General features: G+C 39.4%; 1 protein-coding gene across 1 annotated transcript in view; it reads right to left on the reverse strand.

The window, feature by feature from the left end:
- Positions 1-18,846, reverse strand: part of LRRC2 (leucine rich repeat containing 2) — a 91,883-nt gene that overhangs the window by 32,199 nt on the left and 40,838 nt on the right. Inside the window, exons 4-5 of the mRNA XM_071580885.1 lie at positions 14,540-14,696; positions 16-152 (exon numbers count right to left, since the gene is read on the reverse strand). Of these exons, the coding sequence (XP_071436986.1) occupies positions 16-152; positions 14,540-14,696 (294 nt within the window). The remainder of the gene's footprint in view (positions 1-15; positions 153-14,539; positions 14,697-18,846) is intronic.

An 18,846-nucleotide genomic window follows, 5' to 3' on the forward strand; every position in this document is an offset into this window, starting at 1 on the left:
AGATTGTTATCTTACTTCAAATGGGAGCTCTGTTATTTCCATATTTCCAGACAAATCCAGTTTTTCTAGATTCTCACAATCACCCAATTCTGGAGGGACAGACTTCAAATTATTGAAACTCACATTGAGCACTTTGAGGTTTTTTAAGCAGCCTGTGAGGGTAAGATAATTCAAATCAGTGCATTAAAAAGAAAAGAAATCACACCAAACCCAAACCAAACTGAAACAAAACAAAAACAAACAACAAACCCATGTAGTTTAGCTAAGAAAAAAATTATTATTGTGATGATGAGTAAGATTAATAAGTATTTTCTGCAGTGATCTCTTAGTTGTTGCTAACAACGGTGCCTCTTAATCAGCAAAGGTTTCAGAGAGAGATTGAAAGGCAGCAGCAAAGTCTGCAAAGATCTTGATTCTTCCAATAATGAGATGGCTATTAACCTCCATTGAAACTATAGAAGTTGGCTTTTGCTTTGGCCACTGTGGAAAACATGTCTGCTAACTGAAAAATATCTTAGCAATTTTTATAGAACTTGTTCATTAAGAACAACCACTCCTACTAAACTTCCTATATGAAGAATTGTGTCTTTTGTATCCAGCATTGCATACTTTTGATTTTAAAAGATTAAGGATGTGTGCATTTGTTTAACTATTCCCTTTATTGCTATTTATCATCCCTGTTGGCTCAATTTTAAGGCCATGATGATATTCTAGGCTACATTTAGTCACAAAGTACTTTGTTTCTTCAAATGATAGCATTACACAATCTTCAGTAAAAATAGGCTTAGAAAAAGCAATAAAATGCAAAACGTATTATCCTGAAAAAATGCAAATTATACGGTGATAGAATCAAAAGGGAGGGAATTTGAGTGTATCAAATAGCTGATGTGTTAGAAAAGGAACCATGAATTACATAACAAAATTATAACATTTTATGGAAAGACCTGCTGTTCTATTACAAGGATGTTCACAGAACTGCAGAATCACAAAATGGTTTCAGTTGGAAGGAGGCTTCAAAGGTCATCTAGTCCATCTAGTCCAAAGCCCCTGACTTTGAACACTTCCCATGATGAATCATCCACAATTTGTATGGGCATACTATTCCACTCTCTCACCACCTTCATCATAAAAAACTTACGTCCAGTCTACATCTACTCTCTTTCAGTTTAAAACCATTGTTCTTTGTCCTGTCACTACAGGCCCTGGGAGAAAGCCTCTCTCCATTTTTCTCCAAAGCCTGCTCCGTATATTGAAAGGTGACAATAAGGTTCCAACAGAACTTTCTCTTCTCCAGTCTAAACAATACCAACTGTCTCAGCCTTTTCTCACAGGAGAAGTGTTCCAAATATTTGCCAAATTTCATGGCCTTCCACTGAAGCCGCTCCAACAGGTCTACATCTTTCTTGTGTTGGAGACCCTAACACTGGATAAAGTATTCCAAGTGGAGACTCATAAGTGTGGAGTATAGGGGGAATACCCATCCCTTGAACCTGCTGGTCACATTTCTTTTGTTGCAGCTCAGGATACTGTTGGCTTTCTGGACTGCAAATGCACTTTGATATATCCAGTTTCTCATCCAAAAGTACCCTCAAGTCCTTCTCTATGGAGCTGCTCTTAATCCATTCATCTCCCAATCTGCACTGATATTGGGAATTGTCCTAGCCCATATGCAGGATCTTGCACTTGTCCTTGTCAGCACTCATGAAGTTCTGATGAACCCACATCTCAAGCCTGTCAAGGTTTTCCTTGATGGCCTCCCTTCCTGTAAGGATGTCAACTGTATATACTCAGTTTGTTATCTGCAACATCACCCTTTGGTCAATTATATTCCCATGGTATTCCCTTCTACTTAATGTTAGAGCACAGTTCTCAGGAGGAGAAGCAAAAGTAAGAAATATAAATGCAATTCAGCAGTTGGAAACTGGGAGAGAACAGCATCACATGTCAAGAGGTTCTCAAAGAAGACTAGATGCTTGTAAACCAAGACTAGACATACAAGATTCACAATCTTATATTATACCAAAGTCCTGGGTCTGGCCAGGACAGGGTTAATTTTTGCAGTAGCCAGGAGGGGCATGGGCAGGATCCAGAGGTTATTCTACATCAACTCACAGCCTTGTCAGAAATTAGGGAAAGGGAGTTTCTTCCAGGGAGAAGGGGTTCTCATACAGTTAAATAAACATGGTAGAGAGAGACATCTGATACTGTCTATTATTGGGGTGGGTTTTGCTCATAAATCATTTCTTTTCTTGTACTCTCTGTCATTAGTATTGTTGCTTCTACTATTCAGTTTTTTATCTTGTTGCTGTTTCCACAAAATCATTCTTCTCTCAACCAATTTTCGTCATGTGCCTCCAGTTCTGCTCTCCATGCTGCTCTAGGGAGGGGAAGGAGGAAAGCTGGGGAGCAAGTTAGAGCAGCATGTGGTTCAGAGAGTCTTGGTGGAGCCACTTAATTGGGAAGTACCATCTCTAAACCACAACAATCAGTCTTCTATTTATAATCCATTTTTTTTTAAATAATTTGGTGTTTCATGGGACTTGAATGATATTGGAGAGGTCTCTCTACAACACAGGTCCTCAGGCCAGTGTCATAATAGTGAGATTATCCTTGAGACACTAACGCTTAGTTAAACTCCTTCCAAAGCAAAAGCTAGTTTATAGTTGCTCACCTTTTGCAATGTGTGGAAATCCTAACCAGAGGCTACAGGATATTTCCATGGAAAAGGATAGAGAAGAAATATAAGGAACTGAAAACTCCACATTTTTCCCCAAGAAATTGCAGTTGTCAAAGTCAGAGGCATGCAGTTCAATGGCCAAAACTAGCAGCCACCAGACCACACAGAGTTTTACATAAACCCCATATTTTGCCTAGAACATAACATTGTCTTCAAATGATGGCTGGACCACACAAATCTTCTCACATGTGACAGACAAGGTATATATTATGAGAACTCAGTAGTATTAATATCTACAGGCTACAACAGAGAAAAATGTAGAGTCTTCCATCTAGCTGCCTCCCAGTTTTACCTCTGCCAGAAACAGAAACTGAGGTGTATTTCAAAGTTTAGCTCTCGTTTTAGGAAAATAACCTTGTCTGTCCTATTCACTTTTAACTGTTGTTTTAGTTCAAATAGTAGAAGCAAAAATGTCCGGCAGACCACAACAGACATTGTTTTACCAGCACACTCCTGTCTGACAAGGGTTGTTGGAGCAGGTGCAAGAGACTAATAAAGCTAACTTAATGCTATCAATGTGTGAACTGCCTTATTTCTATATTTTTAAGCACCTAAAAATAAGAGAAGTTTAGCCTAACCATGAGGAAGCCTCACCAGGTTTAGTATCATGATGTAGATAAAGGTATTCTAGCACATGTTAAGTGTCATAACCATCAATTTACCATCTCATTGCAACAAAATAATCACTGAAAAAGAAACGCCTTGAAATATAATAGAGAATTAGTGAATTGGAATTTATCTCCTCAATTAATCCCTTGCTAATTGAGAGCAAATCCCATCGGAATGAAAATTAGACTATTTATTCAGTACCACTGGAAAGTTTTGTCTTTTAGCACTGGGGTATTGTACTGTTTCTATCTGGAATGGAGTGAATGTTTTTCAAAGCAACTTGAATGGTGCTAAGTTTTGAATTTGAGAGCAAACAACATTAATAAGCAGGGCTTACACAGCATAAAGATCATCTTTTGTTTCTCACTCTGCTGCACCAATGAGTCAGCCAGGTGTGGGCTAGAAGTTGACAGGGGACAGAGCTGACACACTGAATGCAAATTAACCTATATACTATAGCATATAACATCACATTCAGCAGTAAATGTTGAGGAAGGAGAAGGATTGGAAGGGAGATTTCCAAGGTGCCTACTGCTCAGGGTCTGGCTGAACATGGATCAGCTGGTGGTGAATGAGTGGTTTTGCATCAGTGGTTTGTTTTCTTGTTTATTTTTCTTCACTTATCAAACTGTCTTTATCCTGATGTATGAGTTTTCTCACTTCTGCCTTTCCATTTCTCTCCCCTTCCTGCTGTGGGAGACTGAATTGCAGGGGGCTGTGCAAGCTCCATAAGGCTTAGCTGCCTGAGAGTTAACCCTCATGATATGTTGCTAACTTCTTGCTTACTGAAATTTCTACTTTTCTAGTAGCTGGAGAACTAATGTAGGCAAGGCACCTAATGTTACCAACATACTAGTCATCCTCTTGTCTAATTCTGCTCAGATGGTGTATCTCTGATGCATAAGAAACATGGAGTAGAACCACTTAAGGAAAAAAATCACAAAAATGTAGCAGACTTCCTGGGCAGCCTGATGGAAACAAGCACAGTTTCTCTGAGTTTCACAGTGTCTAACCTGTATGTCATTGTTCACAGTATAGTTTATCTCAACTTGCAGGTATAAGAAAACAAGTAGAAAATGCAACACATTTTTTCTTGTGATATGTAATCTCTCTCTGACTTGATAGAAGTTCACTATGGAACCTACAGTCAGTTTACACTTTACCCCTGTTCCCCATTCTTGTCTTGCTGGCGGAGTGTGTTAAACAACAGAAACTGGTGTGCCACAGTGTTTTTATCTTTACTGTTGGCTGTGTGGTCCAGGGGGAGGGGGAAGCCTTTCCACCATCTCATCTTTGCCCTCAGGGAGACACATGGCACGCAGGATAAGGACAGGAGCCATTTTGTTTTGTTTGTCCTACTAGTGGAGGGCCTTTGTTGTTCAAACTGTTTTCCTCTGTATCATTGTAGTTATTGCTATTTCCTTTGGTAAAATGTTATTTTTATTTATATTCCTCCATATTGCCCCTTCATTACTGGAGAAGGCAGAGGGAGGAAAAAAGGGGAGTCACTTATTGGAGTTCTAGTTCTCTGGTGGTTGTCCAAATCATCACAACTTATCTAATGTTTTCATAGGTTATAGATATACCAGATTTATTTTACTAGCCTGAAAAAGCCATTTCTTCTCATCTCTCCTCTCAAATTAAAAATGTCCATCCTTCTATTGTCCTAAAAGATTTCTTTTGCATCTGTTCTCATCTAAAATTAATGGATAGTTCTCCCGTGACTGTTAGAGTTGCAATTTCATTTCATCTGTTACTTGCATTTAGTGATCTCTGACTTGCTGGAGAAAATCTACTGAATACATGACTTCAAACTCTGCAATTCTGAATTTTCTCTCTGTTTTTTGAAAGCCTATCTGCTTGACAGGCTTTCCATATTTCTACCTGTCTTGAAGTGACAAAAACAGCCAAACTGTGTCAGCTAAAAAATGTCAGTAGCCCAGTACTTCAAAACAATCACGAAATATAGTCAAGTTTGACCCCTGAGAAACTCCAAAAATTATCTTCCTCATGGCCACTACCTTCTCTTTTCAAATAAGTGATTTCTTGCCTCTGGTTTAACAAAACTTTTGCTCATTTTTACAATTATTGCATCAAAGTCCATTTCCTTAGATTCTAACATTCATTTTCCATAGTTCTCTTTATCAAATACTTTACACACAAGATCTACTACTTGAAACTAAATCATCTCAAAAGGAAGATGGAAACCAAATGAGTTTGGAACAGCTTTCTTTTCCCTTATATTTTTTTTTATTTTAACATAATTTCCATTCAGCACCACATCTTTAATTACTCCTTCCTGTAAATAACTCTTTAAAATTCTTACAAGCAACAATCTACACAGGAGTAGAATTAGGCTGTATGGGCTGCCAGAAGGGTTATCCAGGTTACAGACTGAGATCTGTTAATTTCTCATACAAAAGGAGTATGGCTGTCTATCTCCTTTCCCCCTAAACCTGTCTTCAAGGTTAATTTTGTCAGAGAAAGAGCAAAAATGTATCACTGTAAGACAGCATTCATGAAAACTGAAGATTATCTAATCTCAATAAAGTGCTTTGATTGCAGGAGTGAAAAACTGGGGATCAATGAATCCTGAAATACTCTTCAAATGCCACAGACATTGTCAGTGGGAGGAGGAGAGATAAGAAGGGTGGAAAGGCACAATGTATGACTTTCACAACCCTGAAATCTGTATTTAGGGGTTTATTTATATCTTCTTAGTGCAGGATTTCTCTACTGTCTTCAGTTTGCAGCCCAGTCACCACCAGGCATAATGAGCATGTAATACAGCAATTGAGGCAGCTCTAGGAAGTGACAGAAGAGGTGAGACCCACTCCATGATTGCACAAATGTAGAGTAGGATTTGAAGCCCCCACCCACTACATACACATTCAAAGAATATTCAATCACAGCTTCTCAATTGAAAGTAATAATAGTAAAATCACTGCTACCACCGTAGTGTTGTTAACTATACTTAATGACTCTGAATTTTCATTTCTATAAAATATGCAAATTCAGGAGTGAAACAGCTAACATCACTGTGTTTTCCATGGAGAGGCAGTAAAAGCCATAATGAATTGCATGGCTTCTCTGGCAGATTCACAATTTTTTTTTTTTTTTAACAATGGGCACTGTAATGCTTTAGTTGTTGCCTAAGATTGCATCTATTCAAAATTTAAAGTTTTAATCTCTTTAGAAAAACTAAACTAGTAATTAAATGCTGTAATTTCTTACAGCAATGCAGCATAGTAGTAATGGTAATACAACTTCACCTTTTACAAAAGCCTACATTAGTGATCCTAACAAGCCTAGACGAAATACAGATTATATAAAATGCCTTTATTATCTAAGAGTACAATTCAATGCAAATGCAGATCTACTTCTGTAAGCTAGAGTAAAACACTAGGCAAATTTTTACATTGATCTTCACTCATAGAATCATTGAATTATGGAATGGTTTGGGTTGGAAAGGCCTTTAAAGACCATTCAGTTCCAACACCCCTGCCATGGGCAAGGACACCTTTCATTTAGACCAGGTTGCTTAAAGTCCCATCCAACCTAGCCTTGAACAATTCCAGGGAGGGGCATCTACATATTCTCTGGGCAACCTGTTCCAGTGCCTCACCACACTTATAGTGAAGAATTTCTACCTAATATCTAACCTAGACCTACCCTCCTTATGTTTTTGGCCACTTGTCTTGTTACTATACACACTTGTAAGAAGTTCCTCCCTAGCTTTCTTACAGGTCCCCTTCAGGTACTGAAAGGCCACAATAAGGTTACCTCAGAGCCTTCTTTGTTACAAGGTGAACAATTCCATTTCGCTCCACCTGTCCTCACAGGGGAGATGTTCCATCCCTCTAATTGTCCTTGTGTCTCTCCTCTGGACTTGCTCCACGAGGTCATCACCTTTCATATGCTGGGGGCCCCAGTGCTGGATGCAGCATTCTAGGAGGTGTCTCACAAGAGCAGTGGGGCAGAATCACTTCTCTCAGCCTGCTGGCCATAGTGCTTTAGATGCAGCTCATGGCAAGGCTGGCCTTTCTGGGCTGCAAGTGCACACTGCCAGCTCATGTCCAGCCTCTCATCCAGCAGCATCCACAAGTCCTTCTCAGCATTGCTGCTCTCCATCCATTCATCCCCCAGGCTGCACTGATACCTGAATTTGCTCTCTCCCCAAGTACAACACCTTGCACTTGGTCTTGTTAAACCTCGGAAGATTCATGTGGGCCTGATTCCTGAGCTTGTTCAGGTTCCTCTGGATGGCATTGCATCAGACAGATCAACACTCAGCTTGGTGTCATCTGCAAAGGTGCTGAGGGTGCACACCACTCGATCCTACTGTCTGCATCACTGATGAAGCAGACATGGAATAACAGTGGTCCCAACATGAGCCCCTAAGGGACAGCACTTCTCACCGGTGTTCACCCAGGAACTGAGTTGCTGACCATTACTCTCTGGGTAAGACCATCCACCCAATTCCTCATCCACTGAAAACTCTGACCATGTCTCTCAACTTTAGCAAGAAGGATGTTGTGGGGGTCATGTCAATGGCCTCACAGAAGTCCAGATAGATGACACAGGTAGCCCTTCCCATGTTCACTGATGTAGTCAATTCATTGTAGAAGGTCACTAAGTTTTTCAGGCAGGACTTGCCTGTGGTGAAGCTGTGCTGGCTATCTCAAATCACCTCCCTGTTGTCCATGTGCATTAGCATAGCTTGTAGAAGGATGTGTTCCCAGGCACAAAGGTAAGGCTGACAGTTTGGTAACTCCCAGGGTAAGGCTGACATTTTGGTAATTCCCAGGGTACTCCTTTCTACCTTGTTTCAAAAAAGGTATAATATTTCTCTTCTTCCAGTCACCTGGGACTTCATCTGACTGCCATGACTTTTTGAATATCATGGAGAGTGACTTGGCAATTACATCAGTAAGTTCCCTCAGGAGTCTCAGATGCATGTCATCAGGTCCCATACATGTACCTATATTCACGTTCCTCAAGTGCATATCAACCTGATCTTTACTTACAGTAGGAGGGACTTTTCTCCCCCAGTCCCTGCCTCCAGTTTCAGCCACTTGAGAGGTGTGAGAAGAGAGGTTACTGTTAAAGACTGAGTCAAAAAAGTCCACATAAAAAGGGTGTGTACAACACCAGTGTTTAATACTGCCTCTTCAAATGTGGGATATAAACAAAATTTTCCTCAGTTGTATACAAGACTGAGCTGTTGGACAAATAACATTTAATACTGGAAAAATGGCAAAGATTTGCAATTCCTCAGAATTAGACTGCATTTAGACTAAGAATACATATTTTCTTCTAAGAAACTCACACATTAGAACATTGGGAATCTTAATAATGGAAAAAGTTATTTTAGGTATCTAGAAGTCATTTAGTAGTTTTCCCTGCTGAGTTGTTGAAAATTGGATTAATGAAATTTTACACTGTAAGGTAGGGAGGAGGCAAAAAAATCCCTGTGATTTCTTACTAAATCATGTCTCAGAAGCAAAATTGTTTTTAATCTTAAATATTTGGCAAAACAAAAATGTGAGAGAACATAATGAGGTACAAATATTTTATTAACGGCTCTTTGAGATGTTTCATGAATATTTTGTAGGACAAAAAAAAATCCTGGTATAGCCTCATAACTCCATTCCAGCACAAAAGCTTTGGGGCTACATGAAAATGCAGTTCACTACTTCCTGTGTGAATATGAGAACATATTCTGTTGGATATTTGCACTTATAGCAATTACTAATGTACTGGCACTAATTTAGATACAGCAACTGCACTGCAGACATGCAGTCAGAGTCAGAACTGCAATCTCACAGAAGAAAAAGTAAATTTCCTGGCTACACCCCTGTTCATGACTTTTTTCTGTTTTTCCTGTGTAAAAAAGACCTTGACCATTTTAATACAATCAGCTACACTCTGCTGTTTCCTCCATTTCTTTTTTTTAATGCTTCCAATTGAAATAATTGGTATTACACAGAAAGAATGAGATCAAAAGTATTCTTATCTCTCTTTTGATACAAATTTAGTCTGTTCAAGTACATAACTGACTCTAACTGTCACTGTGATTTGAAAAATCTGAGAAGGGATTTGTGTCTTTTTTCTCCCTGATTCAGAATGGAGCATTGTGTAAATCTAGTAAAACAGGAACATGAACTTCAGTTCCTGCAGACATTTTTATCCAGAGACTGCTATTGCAACAATACTTTTTTTCAGGAAAAATATTCTGGACCCTCTGGAGAGAATCAAAAGTAGGCCTAACATGGCTCACCAGGTTAGCCTCTGCTGGGTGATTTATCAAGCTAAATTTGGCTTCAATTCTGTCTGAAGATTAAAGAACCAACAAGATCCGTGTCACTGCCAACATCAATTATCTGTCATTACTCTCAAATACATTTTAACTCTGATATTTATCTACTTGCTGCTGTTTTGTAAAAAGAACACATAATCATGAATACCTTAGCACTTAACCTTTCCAGACACCTTACCTTTTGATTTAGCATCAAGTCTTCAGTACTTGTTCAGGTAGAGTTCCCAAATCAAACCCACATCAATTATTTTCCTTCTGCTAATTTAGTAGCTAAGTTGACTGAAGTATGAAGGGTTTCATTTTGAAGCAGTATCCAAAAGCTTCAAACTACCCAAGGCCTTTCATAATAATGTCTTACAAAAATAATTAGCATTTCCAACACACATTAGAGTCAGTCTCTATATGCATTTAAAATACTTGAAATAAAAGAATAGACATTTGCAAGAATATCCTCTTACATGGCTACAAACAGAGCATTACCCAAATTGAGAGAAAACCTCTCTGTAATTTATGCTATAACAACAACGGCAGTTCCACTGCATTGCCAATAGGTGGTCTATCTATCAACACAGGACATTCAGTAAGACTGAAAATCATTAGTGCCTTTTTTGTATTATTTGGTTTTAAACTACATCAGTGAATATGTGTCTTTGTTGGGATAGGTTAGAATCACTGCTATGATGTATTACTGTATAAATAGCACCTACAACTTAGAAAATTTGTTAATTTGGTTATGCAGTGTCTAATCTTCAAATCTATATTTGTACAGATGGGTGCTTGGATTTCATTAATTCTGAAAAAAAAAATCTGAATTCATATTCACAGCTGTAGAAAACTGATAACGAGAAAAAATGCTACAAAAAATGCTCTGCCATTGTGTCTGGTTTTGTTATCCCTTTGAACACCTGAAGGCTACATGCAAAATGAATGATAGCAAAAAGGTCTTGAACTCTGTATGAAGTGAAGCAAAAACTATGCAAAACCAAGAGAAGAGGGAAGGAGAGGCATCCTATCTGCAAGTCTCTCTGCCTGGGAAGGTTGGAGCTGGCCAGTCTTACCCCTGCACTTCTCCTCACCATCAGCTGCAAAGCCTACGACTGGGAGCTGAGATCTTGCCAGCCTAGGGAGAACAGAAACTAATCATATTACATGCGTGACTTCTGAAAAACCCTGTTCCTGCATCCCTACCATATTCCTGACAAGACGGGAACTGTGACTTTGCTCTGCTTAGCAGCTGCCCAACTGAAACACAGCTAAGACATGAGCAGCAGGGACCACACATCATGGCTGCATTCCAGAAGGCTGAAATCTAACAAGCTGCCAGCCCCTCTGGGCCAGAAGATAACCATTACAAGTGGCAGAAGAAAGGTAGAAATTGCTTCGTTCTCCCCATCTCAGCAGAAAGGTAGAAAGTGGTGGTAAAACTGTCCTAGCCTTTTAAACTAACCTTGTCTTTTCCCAGCTTTTCTCTATTTTTCCTTTCCTTTCTCACTTTTACAATTAATAAAATTAAAATATCAGGTTTTGGTATCAAAATATAACTTTGAGTCTTATCTCATTTGGGGGAATATTCAAACTCAAAGTTCTTTCTGCACTCTACAGAGAGCTCTCTTTGTTCCTCTGTGATTATCAGACTGTGGCAACAGTTTAGAGGAGGATGGTGAATACTATAATGCTGTGTCTGAGGAAGAACTTAGAGCAAACAGTTTTCTAACATTCTCTGCCTCTTCCAGGAGAGCACTTATATTTAAAAAAAAAAAAAGAAAAAAAGAAGGAACAAAAACATTGAAAGGAAGAAAGCAACATCCTGGGTATAAGCTAACAGGATAAGCATGTTGTAGGGAAATTGAATAAATGGGAATAACATAAAAGCTACTGATAAGCAGAAATCACACTTTAATGCAATTGAAAGAATAGTGCTTGCTACTAGAAACTCTGAAATTTTCTTCCTTGTTTCCCGACAAAGGTCTGATACAGCCTCTACATTACCCTCTATGGTGAATTGGTCATGCTAGAACAATATTCTTGACCACCAGTGGGGTTCCTCAGGGTTCAGTGTTGGAGCCAGTTCTGTTTAAAATCTTTATTGTTGATGTGGATGAGGGGATGGAGTGCACCCTCAGTCAGTTTGTAGATGACACTAAGTTGGGTGGGAGTGTTGATCTGCCAAAGGGAAGGAAGAATATTCAGAGGGATCTGAACAATCTGGATCAATGAGCTGAGGTTTATTGTATGAGGTTTAATAACATGAAGAGACAGGTCCTGCTCTTGGGTCACAACAGCCCCATGAAGCACTGCAGCCATGAGGAAGACTGGACAGAAAGCTGCCCAGAAGAAAGGGGCATGGGGGTGCTGAACACGAATCAGCAGTGTGTCCAGGTGGCCAAGAAGGCAAATGGCATTCTGGCCTATATCAGCAATAGTGTGATCAGGGACCAGGGAAGTGATTGTCCCCCTCTACCTGGTGAGGCACTGGTGAGACCACAGCTCAAATCTTGTGTCCAGTTCTGGGCCCTTGTCCTGGTTCTGGACAGAAGAATGTTCATTTTTGCAGTACCCAGGAGGGGCCATGGCTAGGACCCAGGTCACATTTCAAGGATAGCAAACATGGTGTGAAGTGAGTGGTTTGGTAGCACCAGTCTCCTCTGTTACTGATATTGTAGCTGTTTCCAGTAAACTGTACTTTTAAAGGTAAAGCTCAACTTGTCATCTTTACTTTTTGTGCCTTCAATTCCCCTCTCCATCTGCCCAGAGGTAGTGGGGAAAGAGGAGTGGGGGAGTGAGTGAGCAGTGCATGGTTTGGAGTGCTTCAGTGGGATCACTAAATTGGGGAATATCATTCCTAAACCACAGCAGCTCCTCTTAACAAGAAAGACATTGAGGCCCCTGAGGGAGCTGGGATTGTTCAGCCTGGAGAAAAGGAATCTCAGGGGTGACCTTTATCACTCTCTACAACTTTATGAATCAAGGTTGTATTCAGGTCAGGGTTGATCTCTTCTCCCAGTTAACAAGTAACATAGTGAAAGGAAACAACCTCAAGTTGTGCAAGAGGAGATCTAGATTAGATATCAGCAAAAAATTCTTCACTGAACAGTTGGTCAGGCACTGGGACAGGCTGCCCAAGAAAATGATGGAATTACCATCCCTGAAATTTTAAAAAAGTTCTGTATGTGACAGGGACATGGTTTAGAGATGAACTCAGTGGGGCTACAGGTCAATGGTTGCACTTGATCTTAGACATTTTTCCTAATCTTAACAATTCTATGATTCTGTGATCTGTGGTTTAGCCTTTATTGTGAAAATAGACTTTAATAGGATCATTTTTTTTTCTTGGGGATCATTTTCATTAACAGCGCATAATATTGCAAGAAGAAAGAAAAAACTTTGCCTCTAACTGCCTCAATGAGGGTTAAGGGCAGCCTCTGGCAGGAAACTAGTATCCTTTCTCCTTTCTTCCATACTATATCCACTTTCTTCCAAACTACCTCTTAGAAGGTATTTGTTCACTATAACCCCTGGCCTATCTATCCAAGTTCCATAGTCAAAGCACTGACAAAACGGTGCTCATTTTATGTGCATTATGTCCTGTTTGTGACTTGTTCATGACCCTTTAGTGTGTTCAGATGCCAAGCTGAAACCGTAAAATCTACTTCAATGCCTGTATAGAATTCTCTTTCTAAAATATAGTGTGAGTAAATAAATCAAAATCACAAGCACTACTGTAATAGAGTAGAAAAAGAGTAGAAAAGAGTAGAAAATTCTAGAACTGATTTCTGTGTTCCGGGATGCTCTCCCTCTTCTAGTTTTTCTCAGTTAAAACTGATAACAAGGGAGGTGGAGGGTTTAGTCCTTAAGTTGTTATCTCTTAGTGTACATAAGGAATGCCAATCATGGGAAAAGCCCAGGACTTCAGCAAATGTTGAGGTATTAGTACACTTGGGTCATGGGCTCAACAATGGTGAACTCATAGTGGAACCAGTTTCTTCAACTCCACCCGTTACAATAACATTTTTTCTAGTAGGAGCTGAAAATCTCTTTCAATACCAACACAATCTGTCAAATAACTTTATATATTGTCAGATCCAAAAACCACAGGAGGGCCAAACATTACAACTCTTGTATGTAGCTTAAAATAGCAAACGCCAAAGTGTGTAAGCAATAGGAATTTGTTTCTCTAAAATATCTGATACCATGTTGGGTAGATTTAGATTAGATTCAACAAGGAAATTCTTCACTGTAAGGCTGGTGAGCCACTGGAACAGATTGCAGAGATTTGTGGATACCCCATTCCTGGAAGTGTTCAAGGCTAGATTGGATGGGGCTTTGAGCAACCTGACCTATGAAAGGTGTCCTGGTCCATGGCAGAGTGGTTGGAACTAGATGATTTTTAAAGTGCCTCCCAATCCAAATTATTCTATGATTAGATCACTCTATGACATATTACTTTATTAAATGAAGATGATCACTGAAGTCTTTAAAAGACAGATTTTATATGTTTTATTCTGTTTTACCACAGTCTTATGTTACAATTCATCTTGTTTGAGGCTTACAGCTCTGTAATAATTCTATTTTTCTTAACCTGTAAGGAACATAAAACACCACCAGTTCTCAGGAAGAAATCTTCATCTACTTGAATACATGCAATAACTACCTTATAGTGTGATAACAAAAATGTGTTAGCTTTTTCCTGTGTTTGAACAATTTGGCAAGTATAATTAAAGCCAGAGAGCTGTAAAATTGTAGAAGGGACTGTTAACTCTAAACAAGGAAGACAATTATCAGTACATTAATAAGAATATCCACAGATTCTCATTTCCTTACAGTGGAGCTAAATGATGTGAATATAAATATCTGAATATCTTGAACCAACTTACCAATCTCTACTGGGAGATGGGTGATTTGATTTTTTGACAATTCCAATACTCTCAGATCTTGAAATAATGCAATGTAGGCTGGAATGGTTTGAATCAATGTATTGTACACATGCCATTCTTTCAGATAGATCTGATCTTTCAGAGAATCCGGGAGTTCCTGTAAGTGAAATAAGGACAAATAAATAGAAAGTATGAAATTTGAATTTTGTTCTATCATGTTTCTAAATATAGAGGGCAAAATGCTACAGCCCAACCTCAACACTTTGCCTTAATTATCTTGATATAGAACAGCAGTTTGCCAAAGCCTCACAGGAGCTGTCTGCTTTTGAAGAGCATTGCAGCTGTCTTCACCACATATTCATTTTAGAACTCCTAATGCAATCATTTGCTCTAAAACAGAAACCTATCCAAAGCACTCAATCTGTTTGGTGTCTCACACATTATCTCTTTTTTCCAGATGGAGGATTTTTTTTAAAAACACTTTTCAGTACTTTAATTCACACATCAAGATGTAGTAAAACCAAACACAGAACAGAAAAGTGAGTGTATAGGAAATATTTAAATAGGGTTTGCCAGCAGGGGAAAAAAAAGCAACAACAACAAAAAGGTGTGACTATGTTCTGACTACTTGTCAATGTTTCAAAATTTGTTTGCCAAGATGCAACAGAACCATCTCAGCCAAGATACATGTATATCAACTTTTGAAAGTCTTAACCTCTTGTTACAGCAATGTTCAAAAAAATGTATTAGATTTCTTTAGAGATAATAGAAAGACTTTATCTTTCAAATCAGTCCACAATTGCAAGTAATTCTTGATTTAGTAACACAGAATCCTTTGCTTTCAGAATTCCAGTATTTTCCAAATACGCAGGAAAAACTTGTTTCTGAGTAATTTTCAGGCTATTCTATTTGTCAAAAATCTTCAATGTATAACTGAAACTAAAAGTCATAAAGCCTTTAATGCTTACAAAATTGTTTTAGTTAATTGGTATTCACTCCAGATGTACACATATTTGTTTAAATTATGTTGCCAAAATCCTTGAACTTGAAACAGACAAAAATCAATTCCTAAACTTGAAGGTCAGATCATTTAAACTCCACTTCCTTAAGCACCATATAATTTACCAGTCTGTCCCGGGTTTTATGACACTGTGCACTGGTAACATCTGTAACAATCTAGAAGAGGTTCTACCATTAACTTTGTTTAATAAGAAGAGATGTAAGAGTTTCAGCCTTTGATTTCTTTATGACTTCCAGGTTTGTTTCCTGTCCATGAAAAACATGACACAGTAGGAATTACTGGTTTTTATACAAAGGATATTGCCCTCTCTCTTTTTTTCTTCTAGACTTCATAGATCCCCCAAGACATTAACATGAGTGATGCATTTTAATGGATTCTTTATTAATGCTGAACTTCTGAGCTAGGAATAGTGCCAATTAACTCTTATGTAAATTCAAATATCCAGTCATAATTAAAGGTATACCAGACTGTTCATCAGAAGGTGTTCTTTGGTGGTTGCTGCCTCTCTTTTCAGTTCTTTCTAAATTTACACATGCAGACCCTTACCCTATGTTAATGTAGTTCTGTCTTGCTACCTGCCCCTCCACATTTGATACATATAATTTCATTTTTTGCTTCGTTTTCCAATTAAGTGTATATTGCATTGTGATCCATATTCTATATTTGTCAGTTTATGGCAATTAAAAAATAAAATGCCTGAAATGCTCCAGGACTGACAATGAGAAATCTCTCAAACTTTCTAGACTTAGTTTCCATTTCTCCACTTCCATTGCTGGACATTTTTCTGCAGCAAAATGAAATAAAGATACCAACTGCAAATTTAATTAGTTTAATTAATTTATTGTTAGTCCCACCTGTAAAGAATGGAAAATTTAGCTTATGGGGAATTTAGCTGGAGTGTCATAGATGTCTCTGTGGGGAAGAACTCTGATTTGGAGAGAAAGCAGAATAATCATACTGGAGAGAAAAAGATATCTGTGTTAACAGTCTTTTTTTCCCCACTTGGTTTCTTCACAATATAGGTCTTCTTGTCGTTTTACTGACCTACTGGTTTTTTGCACCTTATTGTCACAGCACACCATCTCCAGCTCCTTGTTGGCAAATACAGCAGGGATCAAAGGGGAACGTTTTTCCCTGTGAATCAGCAATGCTGTTCTTCCAGGGGAGAACTCCATCACCTTCTCCTTCATAGCTTTGAAAACAGTGTAGCTCACAAGGTTCTCTCTCAGATGAAGATCAAGCTCATTCATCTCAGAGAAATTAAGCCAAAATATGAAAAAAGTTCTTTATTATTACTATATAAAAAAATTTATAACATTTATGTCTGCAGTAAGGGTTGTTTAAAGCACCAAGATATTCCAGTACAGCAACTGCAGTACATTTAGACACAATTTTGAAAGAATGGAAGGAGATTCCATTCTTCTACCAACTGCCAACTTACTTTTCACTCTTGAGATTATTTATTTCTATTCTATGATCATATTTACAATTTGCAAATGCAAGCAAGCAAATACTTTGCTATTATATGGTTTTTAACATTTTCCATTTTACAAGACATTTATATTTCTTTGCTGAAACATAAATTGATGTGATATTTTGCTTCATTTACAAACTAGATAGGGCTGGGAACAGAAATTTGCACATGCTTTACGTTTGCTTTACTCTCTGATTCCCTTGTGGTTTTTTTTTAATCTTCTGCTGCCACGCTAAAGCTGGCAGCCTGCTGATAAATTGCAGCATGAAGACTGACACTTGGAGGATAGCCAGTCTTTTGCCTTTAACAGCAAAACAAGACTCTCAAACTTGTTTGATTTTTCCTAGAGGAAATAAAAGGTTTAAAGAGAAATAAATAGCAAACCTACAACAATTTCTGATTATAATATTTCTAATTAGGAGAGAATTTACAGGAGCCTGAAATAAAACTGTGATCAAAGTTCTTAGAAGTTTCAATTCTCTTTCTTTTCTAGCTCTGTAGTTTTATCTGTCATGGTTTGCATCAAAATCTCCCACATCTTTAACAAAGTTTGACACTCATTCCAGGAGCTCTCTGCTTCAGGCCCCCAGCAGGGCACTGGCATGTCTCTCCTGTTCTCTCAAAATAGGTTCTTTCATCCAGTGTGCAAGAGGCTGATCCACACAGAGGCCAATCAAATAACATAAAGTTATTTGATTTTTTACAGTTCTGCATTGAAGGGGACCCTAGGGGGCAAGCCTCAAACATTCACATTGCAACTCTATCAACAAGTAATTTATCCTCCTAACATGCGGACATCACCTCTACATCACTGGCTGCCCACAGTGACAGTAGCCCAAGCTCCAGAATGCAGACAGGGCTGAGCTCTGCAGGGACCACAGGTGATGGGACCATGCAGAAAGTGACAGCTTGGGCCAGCTGGGGCCTCTGTCAGGGACTGTCTCTTGCTGGGCGTTACTGGTACTAACTGGTTCCATCCAATTTCGGCTGGTTCTGCACACACCCCCCACTATTATACTGGTGCCAGGGCATGGCGCATTGTCACCTTTGTGATGCAGGGGCATCATGGTGTCCAGAGGCCACAGTGACATGTGGCCCTGTCCTGACTGCTAGGTTATTTATTTATTTATTAAGAGCGCTGAGCCCTGAGGTGCCCAGTCCCAGGAGAGCACCTCCCTCAGGAAACAGTATCTCTCCTGGCTGCCTCAGCAGAAGAGAATGCCAAACAAACCTACTGGCAGAGGTGCCTAGACTGCCTCCTCCTCTTCCTTCTCCTCCTTCTCCAGCACGAAGCTGGACCACAGGCAGCTGGAGACAGCATCACAGGATGAGGAGCACTGCACATCTCTTGCTGCCAAGGCACAAGAGGTGGCAAAGGCAACAGCTTCTCCTGCCTTCAACAAGCAGGTGACAGCAGCAGGGTCAGAAAGCCAGGGAGCTGCCTGGCACAGCCCCTGCTGCCCACTCAGCCCCTCGCCTGGCTAGCTGAAAGCACACACCCTCAGTGGGCCCTGGGCAGGGGCAGCAGTAGGGACAGTCCTGGAAGTGCCAGAGACCAACACAGGACCTTGTCTGAGGAGGGCGAACACTGGGAAGCTGACAATCCCCAAGAGCTATTCCAAAAGGAACACAATGACAACCAAAGCTGGAGTACTAGACAAGAGAGGCTCCCCATGCCGTTCACACGACAGGTATGAGTAGAGCACTGGAATCTACAACTACATGTACACTCACACCACAGCCCACATCTAAAGCATCACAGGAAAGGCTTCTGTTGTACAGATGTGCACGATGGCAGGCAGCACGACAGGG

The sequence above is a fragment of the Pithys albifrons genome, chromosome Z (genome assembly GCF_047495875.1).
Source record: "Pithys albifrons albifrons isolate INPA30051 chromosome Z, PitAlb_v1, whole genome shotgun sequence".
Lineage (NCBI taxonomy): Eukaryota > Metazoa > Chordata > Aves > Passeriformes > Thamnophilidae > Pithys > Pithys albifrons.